Source organism: Phyllostomus hastatus, unplaced genomic scaffold (assembly GCF_019186645.2).
Source record: "Phyllostomus hastatus isolate PE091 unplaced genomic scaffold, TTU_PhHast_1.1 phas_contig_1162, whole genome shotgun sequence".
NCBI lineage: Eukaryota > Metazoa > Chordata > Mammalia > Chiroptera > Phyllostomidae > Phyllostomus > Phyllostomus hastatus.
This window is the reverse complement of record NW_025333537.1, coordinates 9,043,681-9,065,104: the sequence shown is the minus strand read 5'-3', so window position 1 is coordinate 9,065,104 and position 21,424 is coordinate 9,043,681. Positions and strand designations below refer to the sequence as shown.

The following is a 21,424-nucleotide window of genomic DNA, read 5'->3' as shown; positions in this document are numbered from 1 at the left end:
TAAATAATTATTTGAATATCTTACGAATATATTAGGGCAAAAATAAATTCTCAGAGGTAGAAGTGCTAGACAAAGTGTTACGTGTATTTTAAATTTTGATAGATATTGCCTGAATGCTCTCTAGAAAGCATCTATCAATTTTTCTATCATTTAAAAAAAAAAAGAGTGCCTGTCTGGCCAGGTAGCCCAGTTAGTTGGTGTCATTTCACTATGTCAAGGTTACAGGTTTGATACCCAGTCAGGGCACATACAAGAATCAACCAATGAATGAAGGAATGGGTGGGGCAGCAAATCAATGTTTTTTTTCTCTCTAAAATCAATTAAAAAAAAAAAGCAGGGCCTACTTCTCCATACCCTCCACACAGGTGATGTGCTACACAGGCCTCAGAACCTTCACATTAGGTTCTATATGCTTCTTTAAAGTTTGAAAATTAATAATGATGTGCTGCCTACATCACATCCAAATAATGATGTTTACTATGTAGTTATGACTGAACAATGACTTAAAAGATAAAACATATTTGTTACGAAGACTTCTCTATAATATTCCATGGAAGAGTCTTCATCCAATTTAAATTCTGATAACTAAACACTCATTTTTGGCAAGAGATTTTGCTTTCTACCTCTACAATTTAGAAAATTGATTTACAGAATCCTAGAGTCTTTATTAAGCATTTGATTTACAGATGATGTGGTATAGGAAAAGTAAAAATATTTGCCAAGAGGCTTTTAAAAATAGATTTTTGTGGAGAATAATCCTAATTTAAGGCCAAGAAATTTACCTGTTGCTTTAATTCTAACGTTACCTAACTATATACTTTAATAATAGGCTTCCTCAGAGAAGCCTCAAGTTATACTTGGACCTCACCTAAAATCAACAGACAAGATACCACAACACTTGCCTTGGGCTGCCTTACTGGGGCACAGTACTCAAAGCAAAATAGGGTGGCATTTCCAGTTTCCCATGGTTCCCAATTTAAATTTGTAAAAGTGGCTTATTATGACTTACTTTAAAAACAGAGAAATAATTTGTAAGCATCCCAAAGAAACATTTTTCTGTATTTATTGCCCTGAGGTGGGGCTGGGGGAAATACAGATGATAGGCTCTATTTACACAACAGAACTGCTGCTTTAAATATAAGAACAACAACAACATACTTAAGTTAAAACCAAGTGATAGGATGTCATACTACATCACGTGGCCATAGTCTGATACTAATCCAAACATATTACTCACAACGTCATTTTCCAAAGCTTCTAGTTCTTCATTGGCAGTGAGTTCACCTGAATCCCAGGGTTCCAGGTCCTTCTCCTTGTGTTCACCATTCACTTTAGCACTGATCGCAGAATCAGTAAATGCATCTGTAAAGGATGTGTTTGGTTTAAAGATCATACAACCAACTGAACAATGGATTACATTATATACACATAAATTATCAACACAGAAAAAAATTACCAACAAAGATGTATGCTAACAAATAATTATGAAAAGGGAATCTCTAATACAGAAAGAATAACACTCATTAACAATATGCTTTCAGATGTCCAATGCTCCTAATACTATATCCTTCAAAAAAATTAATTGGCATCATAGGTAATTATTAATAAAAGTATATATTCCCATATAATCTTAAGCTACATACAATTTTTTATGTATTCACAAGTCATTAAGTTATATCAAAAATAGTTACTTTGTGTTTTAGAAGTTATCTGAAAAATTTCTATCCATTCACCTAAAACAAGACCTCTTGTTTAGTGAACCCAGTACTTAAGAGGTACCCTCAGAGCTCCTGCAACCAGACCTAAGATTTTTAAACTTTCTGAACATATATCTATATGCAAATATCAGTACCCTAACATATTCCTGCCATCAGTAACTGAAGCTATTCTAAATGACTCATCCTTTCACAGACACCATTCTTCCCTATAGCCACCCTGTTACAAAGTGCAGGCCTTGCAGTGTTACCTGTCCCCAAAAGTTACAGGCAGCAGGCCTATCGATTCTTTCTCACTTGTGCCCTCTTCTCCTCTCTTAATGTTACTGAGGACAACTAGCTTGTGAAAACAATGCAGTATCACTACGTTCAACCGACAGGCACTATCTAGCTATAGCCATCCAGCAAAATAAAGATCCACTTGGGCAATGTAAGCATTAGAAAATGGTCTGGAGAGAAACGCTTGCATTTGAATGACTGGATCCACAGAGTATCGTCCAGCACAGGACTAGGCACTGATAATTCTGCTGGTCTGGCTCTGCGAGAGAGGACTGGCTCCCAGTCATTGTGCCCCCACCCTTACTGCAGTCTGCCACCAAGGAAGAGAAGGAAGGGAACAATCAACATCTGTGTCTTCTTCAAAAGAGCCACTTCCAGAGGGATTTTTGATTTGGTACTGCTTCTGTACCTATCACCTGCTCCTTAGTGGGCTACGTGATGACAAAATAAGAAATTCGAGCCAGAGATTTTAGGGATGGCACTACAAATCTAACTAGCTCTTTCCTCCTCTTACCCCAAACTAGGGGTGTATGGGTGTGCACAGGTGTGCACACACACTAGGGAATAAAAACATAATTGTACCATTGGGCTTAGCTGCCAGCTCTACCAGCAGCACACCTCCCACTGCTAGCAACTGTACAAGCCAGGAGCGTACAGAGGGGAGTCCCCAGAGCAGCACACCTCAGCTGGGAGTGGGGTGCAGCAGTCACTGGAAGATCACTGCGTTTGAAAAGGCTTTCTAAGGGGTTCGGACAGGCTGATGCCGTCTCCACGATGCCATCTTCAGATGAAAGCCTCTGATGGTCCTAAAAACTTGGCTTTACAAGACACTCACCTGAGTCCAGCCCTACTCTGTAGCATGTTATACAAATTCTTGGTAAAAATTAATTTTGCCATGTGTATTTTTAAGAATGTGAAATGCTCCAAGAAAACATCAAATAGTAACTTACATTAGGAAGCTAAAATTCCCTACTTTAATTTTCACAAGACTAGAACTGACAATAAGGCTACAGGAAAATCCCAAACCAGTTGTGTTATCTTCTGCAAGAAGCAACAATATTATTAATTTATAGTTAAGATCCTGTTAATGTTTTAATCACACTCATTTTTGAAAAGCATCTATGTATGTGAATAAAGCATATTTTTAGGTGGAAATCCAGCATTAAAAATAGCATTATTTTTATTCACAAAATTAAAGGTTAAAGCAACAATAGATTTTTTCATAGAACCACGTAAATGGACTTTTTCTCACTGCAGGTATGTATGTCTGTGTATCGTAAAGTATCCAGGAAAGACTAGAGACAGCTGAGCTGACATAAAATTGAGAGACTGAAATATATGAAAATAGCTTAAATAACTTTTATCATCGATATTATTCTAAACAAAACAGAAAGGCTCCCTCAGTGGGAGCCAAGGTGAAAAAGCAAACCTCACTGAACTATAAGTTTTATTCTGCTGATCACAGTTTAGGTTGTAGTAACAGGACATTTATTCAATAACCTATTTCTTATAATACCACATGTTTATCTTAAATCTTCTGTTTACAATACCAGATTTCTAAAAGGAATGGACTATTTACATGTTTTTACTTAGCATTATGGTTTTCTTTCAAGGCAGAAATGGGGGAAGGAAAAATGCAAAAGTGTTCTCTTAAAAAGGAATGATATTCCTTTTAAAATTTCCCCCAAAGAAAAGTCTCTCGTTGATGATGAGTCAAGAGTTTGGGGAACGATGTGCAGAAACAAAGTCAGCACAGAATGAGGCTACAGCGTCAGGATGCTGGGGACGCCCTGCTCATAAATACTCTATTTCAGATCAGCCCCATGTCATTAGCTGGAAGGAAGCAAGGCCTGCCTATTCCATTCTACACTGTTACCATTATCCACTACTGTAAATTCTAAAAATGCTGTTTTATTTAACAGCCATGTCTGGGTTTTTTTAAAAACATGGTTGGTATTACATAGTACAGTGTTATAGCCAGAATTTCTGCAAAGTTCAGAAAATCAACTGGCTGTAACCTAATTCCAATTATGGGAATTTGCATGTTGATTTCCCAATGCCATAAATTAGAGTGTATTAACTTTCCATTAACCTCTATGGTAAGAAACAAAAGCATTATAAAGGCAAGATGCAAGAATACAAAGTGACTGTTAGAAAAATGTTACCTGTTTCTGAAGGAACTACAGGTACAGAAAGAAAAAAAAGAAAAACAGTGAAAATTATCAGATGAAACAATAGATATAACTTCATCATGTGCTTCATTCCCTGCTTTATAAACATTCAATTTACAAAAATCTCTAAACTAGAAAGGAAAAAAAAAGGTACAAGATTATCGGACTCCCTTCCCAAGTCCCCCTATCCTACCCCCACAGCAAGTGGGCTCTCAAAGCCTCCCTTCTTTCTGATTCTGGGCAGAAACCCAGTCACTCTGGGCCAATGGAGCCACCTGGTGGTGATCGGAAAGAAATGTCTTCATCAATACCTGCCCCTACCCCATGGTTATCCCTCAGCCCCAAACCCAGGAAACAGGATAGGTGCTCTCCTCCTCAAGTTCCCCTCTTTTACTTCTCAGTCAGTTATGCTCTGAAAAAGCAGAATTGCCTGAGAATATTTTAAAGAGCCAAAATAGTGGTGAAATTAGGTTGTTAGTAATGTGCTATAAAACAAATATAAATTGAAACTACAAAGTTACATAAAACTATTTGAAATTTTAAAATCCTTATCAGGCTTAACATCAGAAACCCTCTAATATACTTCCAGAAAAGTCTTCACCAAAATTCTCAAACCATTTCCTCTTTCAATTAAATCTGCTTTTTCTCAAACACTGAAATTTTAGATAAATAAAAAACATTATTTCAATAATATTGTTCTGTTTTGACCAATTATTATTTCAATGACTTTAAAAAGTATTTTCTCATCATGTACCATGAGTTAGTTACACAAGGACCAATCTGTACACAATAGAATCTCTATTACAGTGGGTAGGGTGCCAGTGTCACCCAACTGATTAGCACTTACTGGGTGTCACTGAGTTTGGATGAGCTAGGGAGTCAAATGTGACTAAGACACAATCCCTGGCTTTTCCTGGAGGAGCTCCTAGGTACAGAAGAGTAGTTACAGATGTGAAGCACATCTTGTAGGATCAAATGTGAAAAGTGTTCAAGTTTAAGAACATAGTTCTGAGGAACAAAAGGCTGTGGCTTTAAAACCAATGGCTGATCAGGACTTCAAACACACAAGCAAGCCCTGGCCAGGTAGCTCAGTGGGTTAGCGCGTCCTCCCAATACCCCAAGGTTGTGGGTTCAACCCTGATCAGGGCACACACAAGAATCAACCAATAAATACGTAAGTGCCCAAATCGCTGTCTCTCTCCCCCACTTCCTCTCTCTCTAAAATCAATAATTGAATTTAAAAATATAATTTTTAAAAAAAGAAGGAAGAATTAAGTAGGGAAAAGTAAAGGGGCTGTAACATAGATTAGAGTAGCACTAAAAATTTCTCCAAATGTACACAAGTCCACAGATAAGATTACCTTTGTATTTCATATTCACCTGTTTTTATGGATTTTCACACTGTTAAGTATATACTCAGCCATAAATTTTATTACATAGATAATATTAAAGAACACAGTATTAAAGAACATGAAGAAAAAGGTGCGGATAATGAACACAGCAAGGGCCCAGGATGTGTGGGTAGGAACTGAAGGACCAAGGGGACGAGTGGAGGCAACACCCTCAGGCAGGAGGGAGAAAAGGTAAGAGGATGGCGGGGGGCGGGGCGCGGTGCACAGGGAGCCTCTAGATTAGGGATTCTTAAACCTTTTTGATTCGTGTACCCCTTGGCATTTTGAGGGAGCTTATGGATTTAACTGCATAAAATACACAGGAAATCAATTATATGAAACAGTTATCAAAATCTAAAAAACCAAATCTGTGCCATAGTAATATATGCTTCTTTATTAATCCAGTAAACAGTAAGATCTAACAGCAAATCTAGTAAGTACTGTAATTTTAAAGAGGCAACGAGCATAAGTATTATTTTGAGATATCCCTATTTATGCAAGTGATATAAAATTAACTGAATTCTATAGGTGCTAGAGGTATAGACACTGCAAACACTAGGTTTGTTGCCCATACTAATAATGGAGAAAAATGCTAAATTTGAATTAAAGGTTAGTAAAAATAACAATTTAGTATTTTCCCCCATCGAAGTTCACTGATGCTTGGGAATCCACTTCACGAACCATTTGGGAATGCATGGATCCAGGTTAAGGACTCTGTCTACATGTTCTAAAAAGTAGGAAGAAAGAGCATTCCGCCGTGGATAAAGGAAATGAAGTAGACAAAGTCCACTACAGGAAGTGGTCATTAAGCTTGCAGAAACAGGTAAAAAAAAAAAAAAAAGGTCTGCTGAGCATTCCTGAAGATCCAGCATGAGCCAGAAACTATATTCCTAACCAGCACCACAATGGCATTTTCCTCAGCCACACCCAGCAGGCTATCTTTATTTATAGGAGTAGACAGAGAGGAGTTTAAAAATGGAGAGCCAGAGGAAGATCAAACAAATGTCTCAATTTCTTCATTTAAACAAATGGAGGGCTTGGGAAGGGTCCGAGAGCCTTGTGAGGAGCAAAGAAAGGGAGCAGAAGAGTAAAGGTGAAGTCGGCTGTTGTCAGAGTAGATCCTGAAGGGCATTCTAGAAGAGAAGCAGTTACAAGTGATGACAGAAGTCATGAAACCAGACTGCTAAACTGGGATAGAGATGAAAGACAGGAAGTAACAGAGCTCAGAAGGCTAAGTTTCTGCAGGAATAGTGTTCTGTTCCAAATAACCAACCTGAAAATAAATTTCTGTAACATCTAACATTCGCAGACTAACATTTGAAAGTATCAGGGTCCTAGCCACAAAACTTGAAAGCCTCTCTTCTAAACACCAAAAAGTTATAGTTACATTACAAAATACACCAGACAAGCACTTGCCCATTTAAAAATGCAGGCGTGGATCCTGCTCATTTTGAATGACCACAACTATTTTCCAGTTGTAATTCTGGGCCTATTAAGCAGAACTATTTCATACTTAAAATGTTAGAAGTGGTTGATATACCATGGAGATGAGGTTATACAAAAATACAATTCAAGTCTTTGAGGTTAGATCCATAAAAGTTAGTCCTAAAGTTTTTCTTTCAAATAAAAATGTCTTAGGGGAGAATGAATCAAGGAGTGCTAGCATAAAGTAATAAAAACATAACCTAGGTCAGCCTGAATTTGCATGCGGTAGGACTGGGACAGGAAACCAGGATCTGCCTCTGCAGCACATGTACCCCCAGAACAGGCAACAGAGCCTTCCCTGCTTATAATCTCTTCCTGTCCCAGCAGGTGAAATTCTGAAATAAAACAAAGCCAGTAGTGGCAAAACCATGACTTCCCAGTAGATGGGGACATTACCATTAAGAAGAACACACCAGTAAGCAGTCGTGTGACCTCACAACATGGTAAACAAGACACAATTTAAGACAGGACTGCCCCAATACAACAAAATTAAGAAAAGGCCAACTGTCTAAATCCTCACATTATACACAAAATTTTAAAATAATTTCTTACTTAATAGAAAAAGATGTCATTTTTCCAAACAGAGACCTATCTACCTAATCATATCTTTGCCTCTAGGACACTTGAATAAGGAAAATTAGCTTTGTGACCTTTACGTAGAAAGGGGGCTGTTTTTACCCTAGTTAGCACAAAGATAAAGTAATTGCACCAGGTCTGTCCAGAGGGTATCCAGCCACATAACTGAAAAAGAAACATTTATTGAAGATACAAAAAACGTTGTACACAGGACAATGACCCTTCAGTCCCCTTCAAAACAGTCCCCTTGACACCTCACACAGTTCTCCCAGTCACCATCAGCTGCCCCGTCATACTTTCCTGAATCTCACTGACAATCTGAAATTTCTTTCCTTTCAAAGGTGATTTTAGTTTTGGGAAAAGGCAGAGTTGCAGGGCACCACATCTGGCCTTCAGGGAGGCTGAGTCACCTGGGTGATTTAATACTACGCCTAAAAATTCTGCATAAGACGTGATGCATTTGGCAGATGTACTGCTGTGATAAAGCTGCCAGTCATCAGCTGCCCACAGCTGTGGTCTTCTGAATTATCTGAATATTTTCCACGGAGGAATGTTCAAGCTTAATGCAAAATTTGGTGCAGATCTGTTGCTCTATTCACTTAGTCATTTTGAATGCAGTAGTACACATGCTCACTCAGTGGTGCCTACTGCCCCATGACTACTACAGTGAAGTCGTCATTATTCACGCATGCACATTCCAGTCCTCTCCTTGGCTGCCAGGTTACACTGATGTCACACAAACCATCCTTGTTATATTAACAATGGCTGGACTTTTTCCTGATAGACCTCATATCGCTAAGGTATGGTAAAACCTTTAATTGTATGATTTCAAACTGAACGGAAATAAAGCTGATTTGTTTTTGTTTTTTAAATATTTTATTTATTTTTAGAGAGAGGGGAAAGGTGGGAGAAAGAGGAAGAGGAACATTAATGTGCGGTTGCCTCTTGTGTGACCGCACTGGGGACCTGGTCTGCAGCGCAGGTACGCGCCCTGACTGGGAATCGAACTGGTGACCCCCTGGTCCACAGCCTGCGCTCAGTCCACTGAGCCACACCAGCCAGGGCTAAAGCTGATTTCTTCCTATTCTTCACTAATGAAAACACTAGGTGCATAGATACAAATTCAAGTATATGTGCATTTCCAACACACAACAGCTAAGGGGAATTAATTACTTTATAAGACTTTCAAATAGCCTGTATACAAGCTTCAACATATAACTCCCTTATCTATGCTCTTGACTTCTCTCACTTGTATAAGAATCATCTGGGGGCTTCTTTCTTTTTCTTTTTCTTTTAAAGATTTTATTTATTTTCAGAGAAAGGAAGGGAAGGAGAAAGAGAGGGAGAGAAACATCAATGTATTGCCTTTCACACACCCCTACCAGGGACTAGGCCACAACCTAGGCACATGCCATGACCAAGAATCGAACTGGCAACCTTTAGCTTTGATGTATGACACCCAACCAACTGAGCCACACCAGTCAGGACGGGGGCTTATTTTCAAAGTTTAACACTTAGGATTTTGTTTTTTATATTTCAAAAGTATATTAAAATGCCTACCAGAAGCAACCTTCTGTTAGGAAAACAGATTCTGGATATGTCATACTGTAGGAAAGCTGTTTTTATATTTGGCTAGAAATAACTGCTTTTTTGAGTTTCCTATAAATGAGTGGTAATTATAATTCTAATCAACTATGGCAATATGTCTATGTAAAAAAAAACAAACACACACTAGTTTTTCCCTGGTTTGGCAGTGAGTGTAAAAATATATATAAAATTTTAAAAATATCAGTTGAAAGAATAAATATACATTGAATACCTACTATTTGAAGACATTAATGCTAGACACATGGAGAGTACACATCCCTAGTTTTATAAACAGAATTTCTATACCCCAGAACATCATAATGTGTGGAGAGAGACAAAATACACTGGCAAAAAGATATCACATACTGCTTTATAAAGCTAAATGTTCAGGATGAGGCAAACAACTGGTTCTCCAACTGTGCTCCAAGGAACCCTATGCAGGTTCCCTGGAGACCTCAAGCAGATCAAGGGAAAGCTGAATAGGTAAGGTTACAGGACATCTCCCATTCCTCTCCTCCACCAACTGCTTTGTTGTAGCTGGGATTCAGCATAAGACTTCACTGGGGGCAGAGAGAAAGAATTGTTCTGTTTTAAAAGTAAAATGCAGGAAAGTTTGGTAGCCATTGGTATAGGCAATAATGAAAGATTAGGTTGAAAAATGAGAAGTTCCACTGGGAAGGGCCCTGCATGGCAAGTATTTGTCCAAACTTATTCTGTAAGCAAAACAGGCCACTGTAGATTTTGAGATGGTATAATAAAAACAATGCTTAAGAATTTATTTGTGATAATGTCCAAAATTAACCACAAGTGATGGAATTTGGAAAAAAAATTAGAAAATTATAGTAATGTTTGGATACAAACTATCAATGAGAACAAAGAGGAAGACAAGAATGTGAATGTAACATTACCAAGGAAAAGTTGACTGAGCAAGGTAAAAAGGAAGAAAACTACAACTCCCTCCCCAAACTTAAACTAAAAGAATCCTTGCATCTCTATTATTCCACTATAAGCAGCTGAATAATGGTTGAAAACGAGGTGAATCTTCTTTGGAAGTGCACTATGTCGAGCTAAAAGAATAAATCTAGCTAAGCTTGATTCTAAAAATCTATAATAGGTATTTTTTTATATGTCCAGTCATAAAATAAATGACCATTCTACTTTATCATTTGCTTCAAAGGAAAAGAAATGATAAGGAAAGATTTTTGCTTTTATCTCCAGAAGTTGTTTCATAAAATATTGTTAACTTTGAAACTACAAAGAAACAATAAAAATCACCCCTCAAAATAATAATCATGAAATTGTCTGCTTATGACTAGAAGGAGCCTTATGAAGCAGACTTATATGATGGCGCTGCGCACACAGGGAAGTTAACAGAGCAGCAGCAGGCGGCAGAGCAGACGCGATCCAGGTGTGTTCTCACTTTGAGAGAGAGGCTCAAAGATTACGATGCCTACCACACTAAGTCAAAAGAACAATTTGTATTAGTCAGGTGTAAAGACTATGAAACAATATTGCTCCAACCTGAGAACAAAATTTAAAAAAATATAAATGAAAAGACATACATACAATGTTCTTGGACTGGAAGATTTAACATCGTTAAGATGGTAGTACTCCCCAAATTGATCTACAGATTCAATGAAATCCTGTCATTTTGCAGAAATTGGCAAGATGACTCTAAAATTCATATGAAAATACAAAAAACCCAGAACAGCCAAAACAATCTTGGAAAAGGACATAGGACTTTAAGGCTTTAAGGGCTTTAAGGACTAACACATCTTGAATTCAAAACTTACTACATAGGTACAGTAAGCTAGACAGTGTAATACTGGCATAAAAACAGACATATAGATCTAAGAAACAGAATTGCGAGCCCAGAAATAAATCCTTAATTTATACAGTCAACTGATTTTTAACAAAGGTGCCAAGACAATTTAATGGGGAAAAGAGTCTTTTCAACAGGTTGTTCTTGAACAACTAGTTATCGATATGTAAAAGTATGAAGTTGGATACCTACCTCACCCTTTATACAAAAAATTAGGTCAAAATAGATAATACATCTAAAGATATGTATTTATATTATATATAAATACACTTAAAAAGTTGTGGAAAGGTCTTCTATTCCTGGCAGCTATATACAACTACCAGGAAAATGCCATTATTCTGTTCTCTAAGCAGCAGTTACGTTGGACTGTGATCTCCATAAAAAATTCCTGAGCCTGCCTGCCTGGCGTAGCTCAGTGGATTGAGCACAGGCTGCGAACCAAAGCATCACAGGTTCGATTCCCAGTCAGGGCACATGCCTGGGTTGCAGGCCATGGTCCCCAGCAACCACAGATTGATGTTTCTCTCTCTCTCTCTTTCTCCCCCCCCTTCCCTCTCTAAAAATAAATAAATAAAATCTTAAAAAAAATTCCTGAGCCCTATAACTTAAAGTAAATATACTGCTCAAGAAACAAATGAGAGAGAGCACCTTAGCAAGACAACTGAGGCCGAGGCTATCGGAAGAGCTGAGGTAGGCAGAGTCCTAAAGGCTGCCAGCTTCAAAGGGGCACAGCCAGCAGAGGAAAAGCAGAAGTAATGAGCTCCAAGAAACACAGCGAACCACCTGGGTAAGTTCTTTCCTGAGCAACGAGCAGCTCCAAAAGGACAGTATGTCGAGTCTTTAGTTTTAGTCCAAATGCCACCTGCTTCGTTTTAAAAAATTAATTAGGAATTAAAAACCAAACCAAACCACCCAAGTCATTTTGTTTTCTTTGGAGATCTGATTTAAGTACACTTTTGACCAAAGTCTGGAAAGAATCAACTTATATGAAAAAGCAAACCCAAAAGTACTGTTCTCATTAAAAATATTTAGTTTGCAATCTGTGTCTCTGTCCTTCTTACAGAGACCAACGAAGCAGCCTAGAACATGACTAGAAAACAGACGTCTCACCAATGCACCATTCGGAAAGAGCACAGGGCAGAGGCTTCACAAGCGACCAGACAAGTACTCCTGATGCTACATTATATGATCCAAAGCTGGAATACCAAAGCCTATAGCTCTAGTTTGCTCCAGATTGCATTAATAATAATAAAAAAAGCCCTCACATTCTTCCTATATAAAATGAATAATTAAATTTTATAGTGTTATAATAAAATGACATAAAAACAGAAAAATATCCCTGTGAGAAAAATATTTCCTACTTAAAAAACAGTAGTTCTTATTTTCCCTACTAAAAAAAATTCTGTGAGATGTACAAATTGGATTCTGTAGTTAAAACTTTAAGCAAATTAGTTTTTTTAAAGATTTATTTATTTTTAGAGAAAAAGGAAGGGAGGGAAAAAGAGAGGGAAAGAAACATCAATGTATCGTTGCCTTTCACATGCCCCCTACTGGGGACCTGGCCCGCAACCCAGGCATGTGTCCTGACTGGGAATCAAACCAGCGACCCTCTGGTTCACAGCCCATGCTCAATACACTGAGCTACACCACCTGCCAGGGCAGCAATTTATTTTTTAAATAAAATGTTTCATCTTAGTTTTTCTAAGCCTTCTAGTAACATAAAAGGAACTGTAATTAGTAACTCAACATTTGGAAAGCAATTCAAAAGTTAAAGAATGAGAGAAAGAAAAAGAAAGTAAGTAATTCTGTAGAAAATTTAGGGCAAAAAAAGTAAATTCAGAAATATTCAGGAATCAAAATATGAAATTTAGGAACTGAACTGCCAGTACTATTAGCCAACACAGTAGTCTTTTACAAAAACGTACTCTCAACCCTATAGCCAAAGTGTTCAGAAATAGGTAAAGAAAAAGTAAATGAAATAAATGAATTCCAATTCTTACAGCTACATGCATGTGTTTGTTTCCTTGGTAAATACATAAAACAGTTTACAGATTCAGGCTGTTCTCTTCTACTATAAATTAGAAAAGCAACTGTTCAAATGCATATGCTCACTTAAAACTCTTTGCCAGGGCTATCTGGGTAAAAAAAGCAATCAGCTTTATATTTAGTCACATGTAATAGACATTAAAATGGAGACAATTTATCCACATTCTTTCACTGCCCTGCTTTATTACCAGCTTTAACATATCTGCTATTCATAAGACTCCAATGAGACTCTGCAGAGCAAGAGAAAATAAATCTAAAACCAGACAGCGACTGGGTATACTAGCATTACACAATACTACAAGTAAACTGTCCTCCTGAAAATGTCCTAGGCTCATTCAGAGCTAACTACTAGACAGTTTGACCACATAGAGTGTAAGTCATTTTCGGAGTCTCTCACTGTGACAAGATAAGTATTAAACTTTCTCACTCTTACCATTCAAGCAAGTTGAGAGAAAAAAAAAAATCACATCCCACTGCTTTGAAACTACATTTCTTTGACTACTAGTGAAGTACATAGACTATCTTTACTCTGTTTTTCCTAGTTTACAGCATGTCTTCTAAAATTTATGGTACTTCTTCAAATGTCTTTAATTTTTTTATAATCAAATATTTCAGTATTTTACTTCATGAATTTTTGCTTTGATGGCATGCTTATAAAGTCCCTCCCCATGTCTAAATGATATCAATTCACAGATTTGTTATAGAACTTCCATAATAGTTTTAATGCTTTTTCCTCTTTACCCACTTAAGTTTCACGTTGGTGACTGGTGTGAAGTGTAAATCTAATTTCCTCAAAGTCCACCTTTACTCCATATTTAAGTATTATCTTTATCATATATTAATAAAATACCTATATAAATTGACTTTTTTGGATTCTGTATTCTTTACCACTGTGGTAACTAACTATGTTTGTTTTTTATCATCACCCAAGGAATCTTCATTGCTTTTAGAGAGAGAGGAAGGGAGAGAAACATCGATGGAAGAGAGAAATATCAATTGATTGCCTCCCAAAATATCAACTGAAGGGCCCCAACAGGGTATCGAACCTGCAACCTAAGTATGTGCCCTGACCTGAAACTGAACCCACAACCAAGCCACATCAGCCAGAGTGATAACTATGTTTTAATTCTAATACATTTTACTGTATGGTAAGGCAAGTCCTCTTTTGTGACTCCTGTAGAAAAGAACTTTAGAATCATTTTGTCGATTTCTACAACACAGAAATTATCTTTAGAGATTTGAGGACAACAGAAAACTTTATAGAGTTACATATTTCCATTCAAAGTATGGAACATTTCTCTACTTAGTCAAATATTTTAGGTCCTCCTGTAGTGTTTTTATAGGTCATCAGCTTATCCATATATATGATGTTTATTTTTACATATTTCAAGTTCTGTTTCTATTATGAATGTTTTTATTTTATATAGTCTAGCTGATTAATGCTATTAAAAACAGAAATTTTAGTTTCCATACATATCTTGAATCAGACCACCTTACTCTTAGTACTAAACAATATTTTAATTTTGTGTAAATTAAATTCTACTTTATGCTGTATTCTACTTTTTTGCATTTTTAAAGATTTTATTTACTTATTTGTAGAGAAGGAAGGGAGGGAGAAAGAGAGAGAGAGAGAAACATCAATGTGCAGTTGCTGGGGGCCATGGTCTGCAACCCAGGCCATGTGCCCTGACTGGGAATCAAACCTGCGATGCTTTGGTTTGCAGCCTACGCTCAATCCACTGAACTATGCCAGCCAGGGCCTCTTTTTTGCATTTTTAATAAATAAAAACATATTTTTGACCTTAGCATACAAATAAATACAGCAGAGAAGTTCTATATGCTATAAAAATGTATAAACAAAAATTTTAAGGTCACCTTATTTTAATAAGCAACTTCCTACTATGTATCTCAAATTACTCCATTTAGCTTTCCCTCACCTATTCTACCATACCATTTTTTTTAACATCTTAATAATCTCTGTGCTACCTACACAGTGACCTCAGTAAATGCTAGTCTACTTGCCCCCAGTATGGACACAAATCCTTCTTTTAGTAGCCCACAGAAAAGCTGAAGCAATAAACTTCGTAATGGTTCTAACAAAAGAGCATTACAATAGAGTTACTTAGAGCTGGCTCACTAGAAAAGTGACTCCCAAAAGCCCAAGCCAACCCTCCTTACAGGGCTTTCCTGCCCACCTACCTGGATAGCCCCCAGCCATAAGACCACCTGCCTATCCACCACCCGAGGTGCCTACCTACCACAGGGCCTTTCCTCCCTCCTGCCCAAAGGGCAGGCTGTTGATCCTGATCAACCAGCTTTAAGGCTGGCTGCCCATCCAACTTAAGCATTTCCTGCCCATCTATCAAGTCTACTGTACTTCTAGCTCCAAGAACGTGCCTACTCAGCTGCAAGGCTGTGGTCTGCCCACCCCACTAAAGCACCAACCATAAATGAATTTGAAACACGTTTAAACTTCTCAGAATCCAAGGCTTCCCAGGCCATATCCTACTCTAGGATCTGACTCTTCTTAAATGGCTGCCATGGCACTCCTGATGTCACGCCCATCAGAAGAGATCCCTCTGTTACTCACAGGACCTGGTCCTATCAGACCTACAGGGCAACCACAGGAGAACACAACAGTGCAATATTGGAATTAAATAATCTGTACACTATTTCACACTGCTCTCTAAACCACACATTCACATCCCAGCTTCCCCTAATTACAACTTGTCTGAGGACTCCATTTGGAAAACTATGCCACCAGTTTCAATATCCCACTTTTCTTGCCTTTTTCCCCATGGCTTGGTACCCACAACTCTGAAAATGCCTAAAGCAGAGCTTCTTAACATGGAGTATACAAACTCCCTACGGAACTGTGACACCATGGAATTAAATGTAGAAGTCTGTATGTGTGTTCTTTCTAAGGTGAAGGTATACAGTTTCACTAAGTTCTCAAAAGGGACCCAAAATAGATTAAGTCTTGAATTTCTCTGTACTGTCCATAGTGACAAACACAGCAATGTACACATTCTACAGCTCAATAATATTTGTTGCTGGGCTATTCACATAAGACCACTTATAGCTTCCTCACTCTTTACATGGAGACTCTAATTTCATTCATTCAAAAGACATTTATATTTTTACCTGTACTATGTGCCAAAACACTGGATTAGCCTCCAAGGATAAAAAAAAATACAGTAGCCACATACAAGGAGCTCAAAGTATAATAATGAGAAACAGCGAAACATCTAATTATAATACAACGTTATCAGTGAATGATATGGCCAATATGGGGTGGGTCAATGTGCTGGCTGAAAGTACAAGTATATACAAGCAGCTGACATGGGGTAAGTGGAGGGCAAAGAAAAACACTGGTAACGCAAACACGTTAAGGGCAGTGTGATGGCAACAAAGCCCAAAAATCAAGTATTAAAGGAATGATTAATAAGATAGATGTGAAGAGCAGATTCTGAAGGAGGGAAATCAGCAGTGTCAAATGCAGCAAACTCTGAGAAAGAGCACCAAAAAAACAAGCAATTAAAGGTTACTGGCAGCCTCAGAAGCTTCCAAGTTGTGAGTATCAAAGGCAGATTATAACAGCATGAGAAGTCCAGTGGAAAATCACAGTTAAGAAGCTTGGTTAAGAAAGGAAGAAAGGCAGAATAGCCACTACAAGAATTCGAGATAAAAAGTGATCCTTTTATTAGGATGAGAAGGATTTGAATCAGTTTTCAGGCTAAAGGGAAGGAATAAGTGGAAAAGAAGAGGTTAAGAGTTCAGAAACAGAGAGGTGATATAAGAGCAAGACCCCGGAAATGGCGAGACGGACAGAGCCCAGGGTATGACTGGAGAAGGTGAGACTAAACAGGAGGTGAGGTGTTCCCTCCACTGAACACCAAAGGAAAGAGAACAAGCCGGCAGGGAGGAAGACAAGTGTGTAGCTGGGGAAGGGCAGGCGGCTGGTGATGGGAGAGCACTCCCAATAATCGTATATGATTTTTCACTTACTATGACAAAGGAGCTGGTAAGCAAAGTGATTCTTCAGGCTAAATCCAACTTGAATGGTCACAAATAAGAAATTAAATGGAATTATACCGTATCAGACTACAGTCAAAGCATGAGGTTAGAGACAAAGTATATTCTGTGTTATTTCACCAAAACCAGTATGGTATGTATTTTTGATCAGACCTAACAGCCTAAATGCAGTAGGGAAAATGATTCAGGACTAGAATGGGCAAACTTTTTCTATAAAGCACCAGCTATTAAATGCTTTTTGACTTTGTAAACCATATACTCTCTATTACAACTACATCACTCTCTATTGCTACTGCATCACTGTAGCATGAAAGCAGCCACAGATGATGCATAAATAAATGGCATAATTGTGTTAAAATAAAACTTTATTTACTGATGAGTGCATTTGGACCACAGGCCTTAAGCTTACCAACTCCTGTTCTTTAGACTGAGAATACTACAATGGAAATAAAGCAATAGAAAGAATCATGAGGAAGAATGAAATAAAAAGTAGGAGAAGCCACAGAAGTAAAAACATAGTTCGGTTGGAGTATTAAATCAAAGAGCAACGTAAGAATAAGGAGCAATAATAGGAACAACAGAAAGAGGATGAGGGAGAAAAGCAGGTAAGAAAGGAACACTAGAAAGAGACAGGAAACTAAGTAAAAAGCAAGTTGAAATGACATGCCAGTTGCTTGAAAAGAAAATTTATAAAAAAAGAAGAGAAAAAATTGAAAATATTCTAGATCTGTTTGCAACTGAATTCAAAAAAAGGATAAAATGCTAATTATGTGTGTACAAAAGGAATCCACAGCTTATAAGATGTAAAGCTATTTTCATTTTGCCCGTAATTCAAACTGATACATGTATAACATTCAAGAAAGCAAATGAAATTTACTCACAAGATCATAACAAGATTATCTACTATTTCTAAGACTCTTACTCATTTGCATTTTTTGTATATAAATATGACAAGTTTTAAAATTTACTGACGTCAATAAAGCTAGCTAGCATTAAGAACTTAAAAGCCACATCGACCTTACTAACTTTAAATAGTTTCTCCAAAAATAAAGCCTAAGACTTAAAAAAGAAAAGAATCTCAACCCATATAAAAATTTGAATTTTATACTATACTGAAAATTTTGGTTTTACTTTTAGCTTCATTTGTAGGGAAATCCTTTAAGCTAAAAGCAGATTTACTGACACAACTCAGCTAAACAAGATATAAGACCCCCTGATTTATGTCACTACAGCATAACATTTAAGAACAAGACCTGGAGTGAGAGAATGCTGGGTTTGTGCCTTCATTTTTACCAACTTACTTAAAACTGTGACTCAGTTTCCTCATCTACAACATATGGATAATAATCATACCCAGTTTCAGAAAGAAGTTGTAATGACTAAAATGAAACCAATGCACACAAAACACACAGCAGAGAGTCTGACACACAGGTTATGCACTCAAAATTTAGCTATTACCAACCTTAAGAAGTAGACATCACTATTACAAAGAAAATTAAGAGAAAAGCTCTGAAAGAAAACAGTGTCTTCCTTCTCACTTACCTCTATAAACCCTTAAAAATTTTAAAATAAAACCTCAATCCATCTACCCATTTAAAATGCACAATAGTAGTATCAAACTAACACCAGCAGACTATTCAAGATAATCTCCAATCCTGAGACAAAAAGACACCTGTGAGGCAGGGAAATAAAGTACCAACCCTCAAGACCCACAGAAAAGAGCTGTTTCTAGGACCTTACGTGAACCCAGAGGTTCACATCCCTGACTGCACCTCGGAAACACATGCCCAGAGCCTCTCTGAGGCTAATTATAATTAAGTCAGAATCTCTAAAATTGAGAACTAGACATTTTTAGAAGCTCCATGGATAACTAAAATATGAACCCAGAATTAAGAATCAATGGTTAAACCCTACCTTCCTTTATTCAAAGGGACTAGAAATCTGAGTGAGTCTTTAACATAAAATAAAAGCAGTACTAAATTCCGTGATTTCTATTTTTTATAATTAACGAACCATGCCAATTAATTATTCTAAAAAAGTTTTCTCTATACTAACAGTATCTCCATAATAATTTTCTTTTTGCATGTTTAAAGATTTTTTTAATTATATTTTATTGATTATGCTATTACGGCTGTCCTGATTTTCCCCCTCTGCCCCCCTCCACCCAGCACCCCTTACACTGCTCAGACAATCCCCACACCATTGTTCATGTCCATGGGTCATAAGTATAAGTTCTCTGGTTACTCCATTTCCTGTACTGCACTTTACATGTCCATGGCTATTCTGTAACTGCCTATTTGTACTTCCTAATAGCCTCACTTTTTCACCCATTCCCCCATACCTCACTCCTGCCTGGAAACCATTAAAACACTCTCCATATCCATGATTCTGTCTCTGTTCTTGTTTGCTCACTTTGTTTTTTAGATTCAACTGTTGATAAATACGTACTTTTGCCATTTTATCATTCACAGTTTTTATCTTATTTTTCTTCAATAAGTCCCTTTAACATTTCCTATAATAATGGGAAAAAACTCCTAAAAAACTCCTAAAAAACTCCTTTAGTTTTTTCTTGTCTGGGAAGATCTTTATCTGTCGTTCAATTCTAAATGATGTCTTTGCTGCAAAGAGCAATCTGGCTATAGGTCTCTACTTTTCATGACTTTGAATATTTCTTGCCAAGCCCTTCAGGCCTGTAAAGTTTCTTTTGAGAAATCAGCTGACAATCTTATGGGAACCCTTCCTATAGGTAAATAACTTCTTTTTTCTTGCTGCTTTTAAGATTCTCTCTTTATCTTTAACCTTTGGCCTTTTAATTATGTGTCTTGGAGTGGGCCTCTTTGCATCCATCTTATTTTGGGACTCTGTGTTTCCTGGACTTGCATGTGTATTTCCTTCACCAAATTAGCGAAGTTTTCTTTCACTATATTTTCAGATAGATTTCCAATTTCTTGCTCTTTCTCTTCTTTTCCTGGAACCCCAATGATGTGAATGCTAGACTTCTTGAAGTTATCTTGAAGTTGAGGCTGTCTGCACTATCCTCATTTTTTTGGGATTGTTTTTACTCCTTGTTCTGCATGGTTGTTTTTTGCTTCCTTATGTTCCAAATCATTGACTTGATTCTCAGCTTCATCCATTCTACTGTTGTTTCCCTGTAAATTGTTCTTTATTTCAATTAGTGTATCCTTTGTTTGACTGGATCTTTTTTATACTGCTGAGGTCCTCACTAAATTCTTTGAGTATCCTTATAAAGTGTTTCAAACTCTGCATCTGATAGATTGCTCATCTCCATTTCATTTAGCTCTTCTTCTGGAGTTTTGATCTGTTCTTTTATTAGGGCCATGTTTGTGTCCTCATTTTGGCAGCCTTCCTGTGTTTGTTTTTATGTATTAGGTAGAGGTGTTTGACTCTGTGTCTTGGTAGTGTGGCCTAATATAGTAGGTATCCTGTAGGGTCCAGTGGCACAGCCTCCCCTATCACTTAAGCCAGGTACTCAAGGTACACCCTTTGTGTCAGCTGAGTACACCCTCCTCTTGTAGTTGAGCCTTGGTTACTTTTGGCAGGTCAACAGGAGGGATTTACCCAGGCCAGTCAGCTGCAAGGATGGACTGTGACCACTGACCATCAACCTCCACCCTCCATGTAGGGTCAGCTGCACAGGGGTAGGGTGGTGATGCTCTGACATGGTCTGTAGTTGTCCACTGGGTACACTGACCCTGGGATTTCCTGAGTGGTACAAGACAAGGTCAGCCTCCACCTGTGTTTTGCCCAGGGCCACCCTGCTTGAGCTATAAAGCAATTTGAGATGGCTGCTAATTGTGCTGAGCTTGGAGATTTCCAGGCGAAGCCAAGCTGTGAATCTAGGCTGGCTGCAGCTAGTGAAGGACCTGGGGCTCACTGAGGCCAGCTATGGCTTGTCTGAGAGGATTTAGGAAGTTGTGCAGCAGGAGCCAAGACCAGCCATTCACATGGAAAAGCAGCTTAGGTGGGCCCATGAGTTGGGTGGGGCAGAGTTTCTGGGGATCTCCAAGGTGGGTCAAACAGTGTTAGTCAGGTTAATGGGAGTCTCAGATATGGCACCATCTTGCCTGTGGGGGAAAGGTTTAGAAAAGGGACAATGGCCTCGGCTCACCTAGATACCAGACACTTCAGATTCTCCCAGTATTCCACTGGTGCCTTTTAAGCTGCTATTCCCATGTTGGAGCTCAGAATGAGAGTCCATTTGTGGGTTCTTTAAGAGCAACAGCTTGGGGCTCCAACAGTTTCTTCTACCAACGCATCCCTGCTAAATTTTGTAGCCAAAAGTTGTGGGGACTTATC

At 37.9% G+C, this 21,424-nt stretch overlaps 1 protein-coding gene across 7 annotated transcripts in view; it reads right to left on the bottom strand.

Moving 5' to 3' along the window:
* ATXN2 (ataxin 2) overlaps nt 1–21,424 on the bottom strand; it is a 97,698-nt gene that overhangs the window by 44,608 nt on the left and 31,666 nt on the right. For all 7 annotated transcript variants that reach the window (XM_045845214.1, XM_045845168.1, XM_045845205.1 and 4 more), the window contains exon 6: nt 1,238–1,362. In XM_045845214.1, the coding sequence (XP_045701170.1) occupies nt 1,238–1,362 (125 nt within the window). The remainder of the gene's footprint in view (nt 1–1,237; nt 1,363–21,424) is intronic.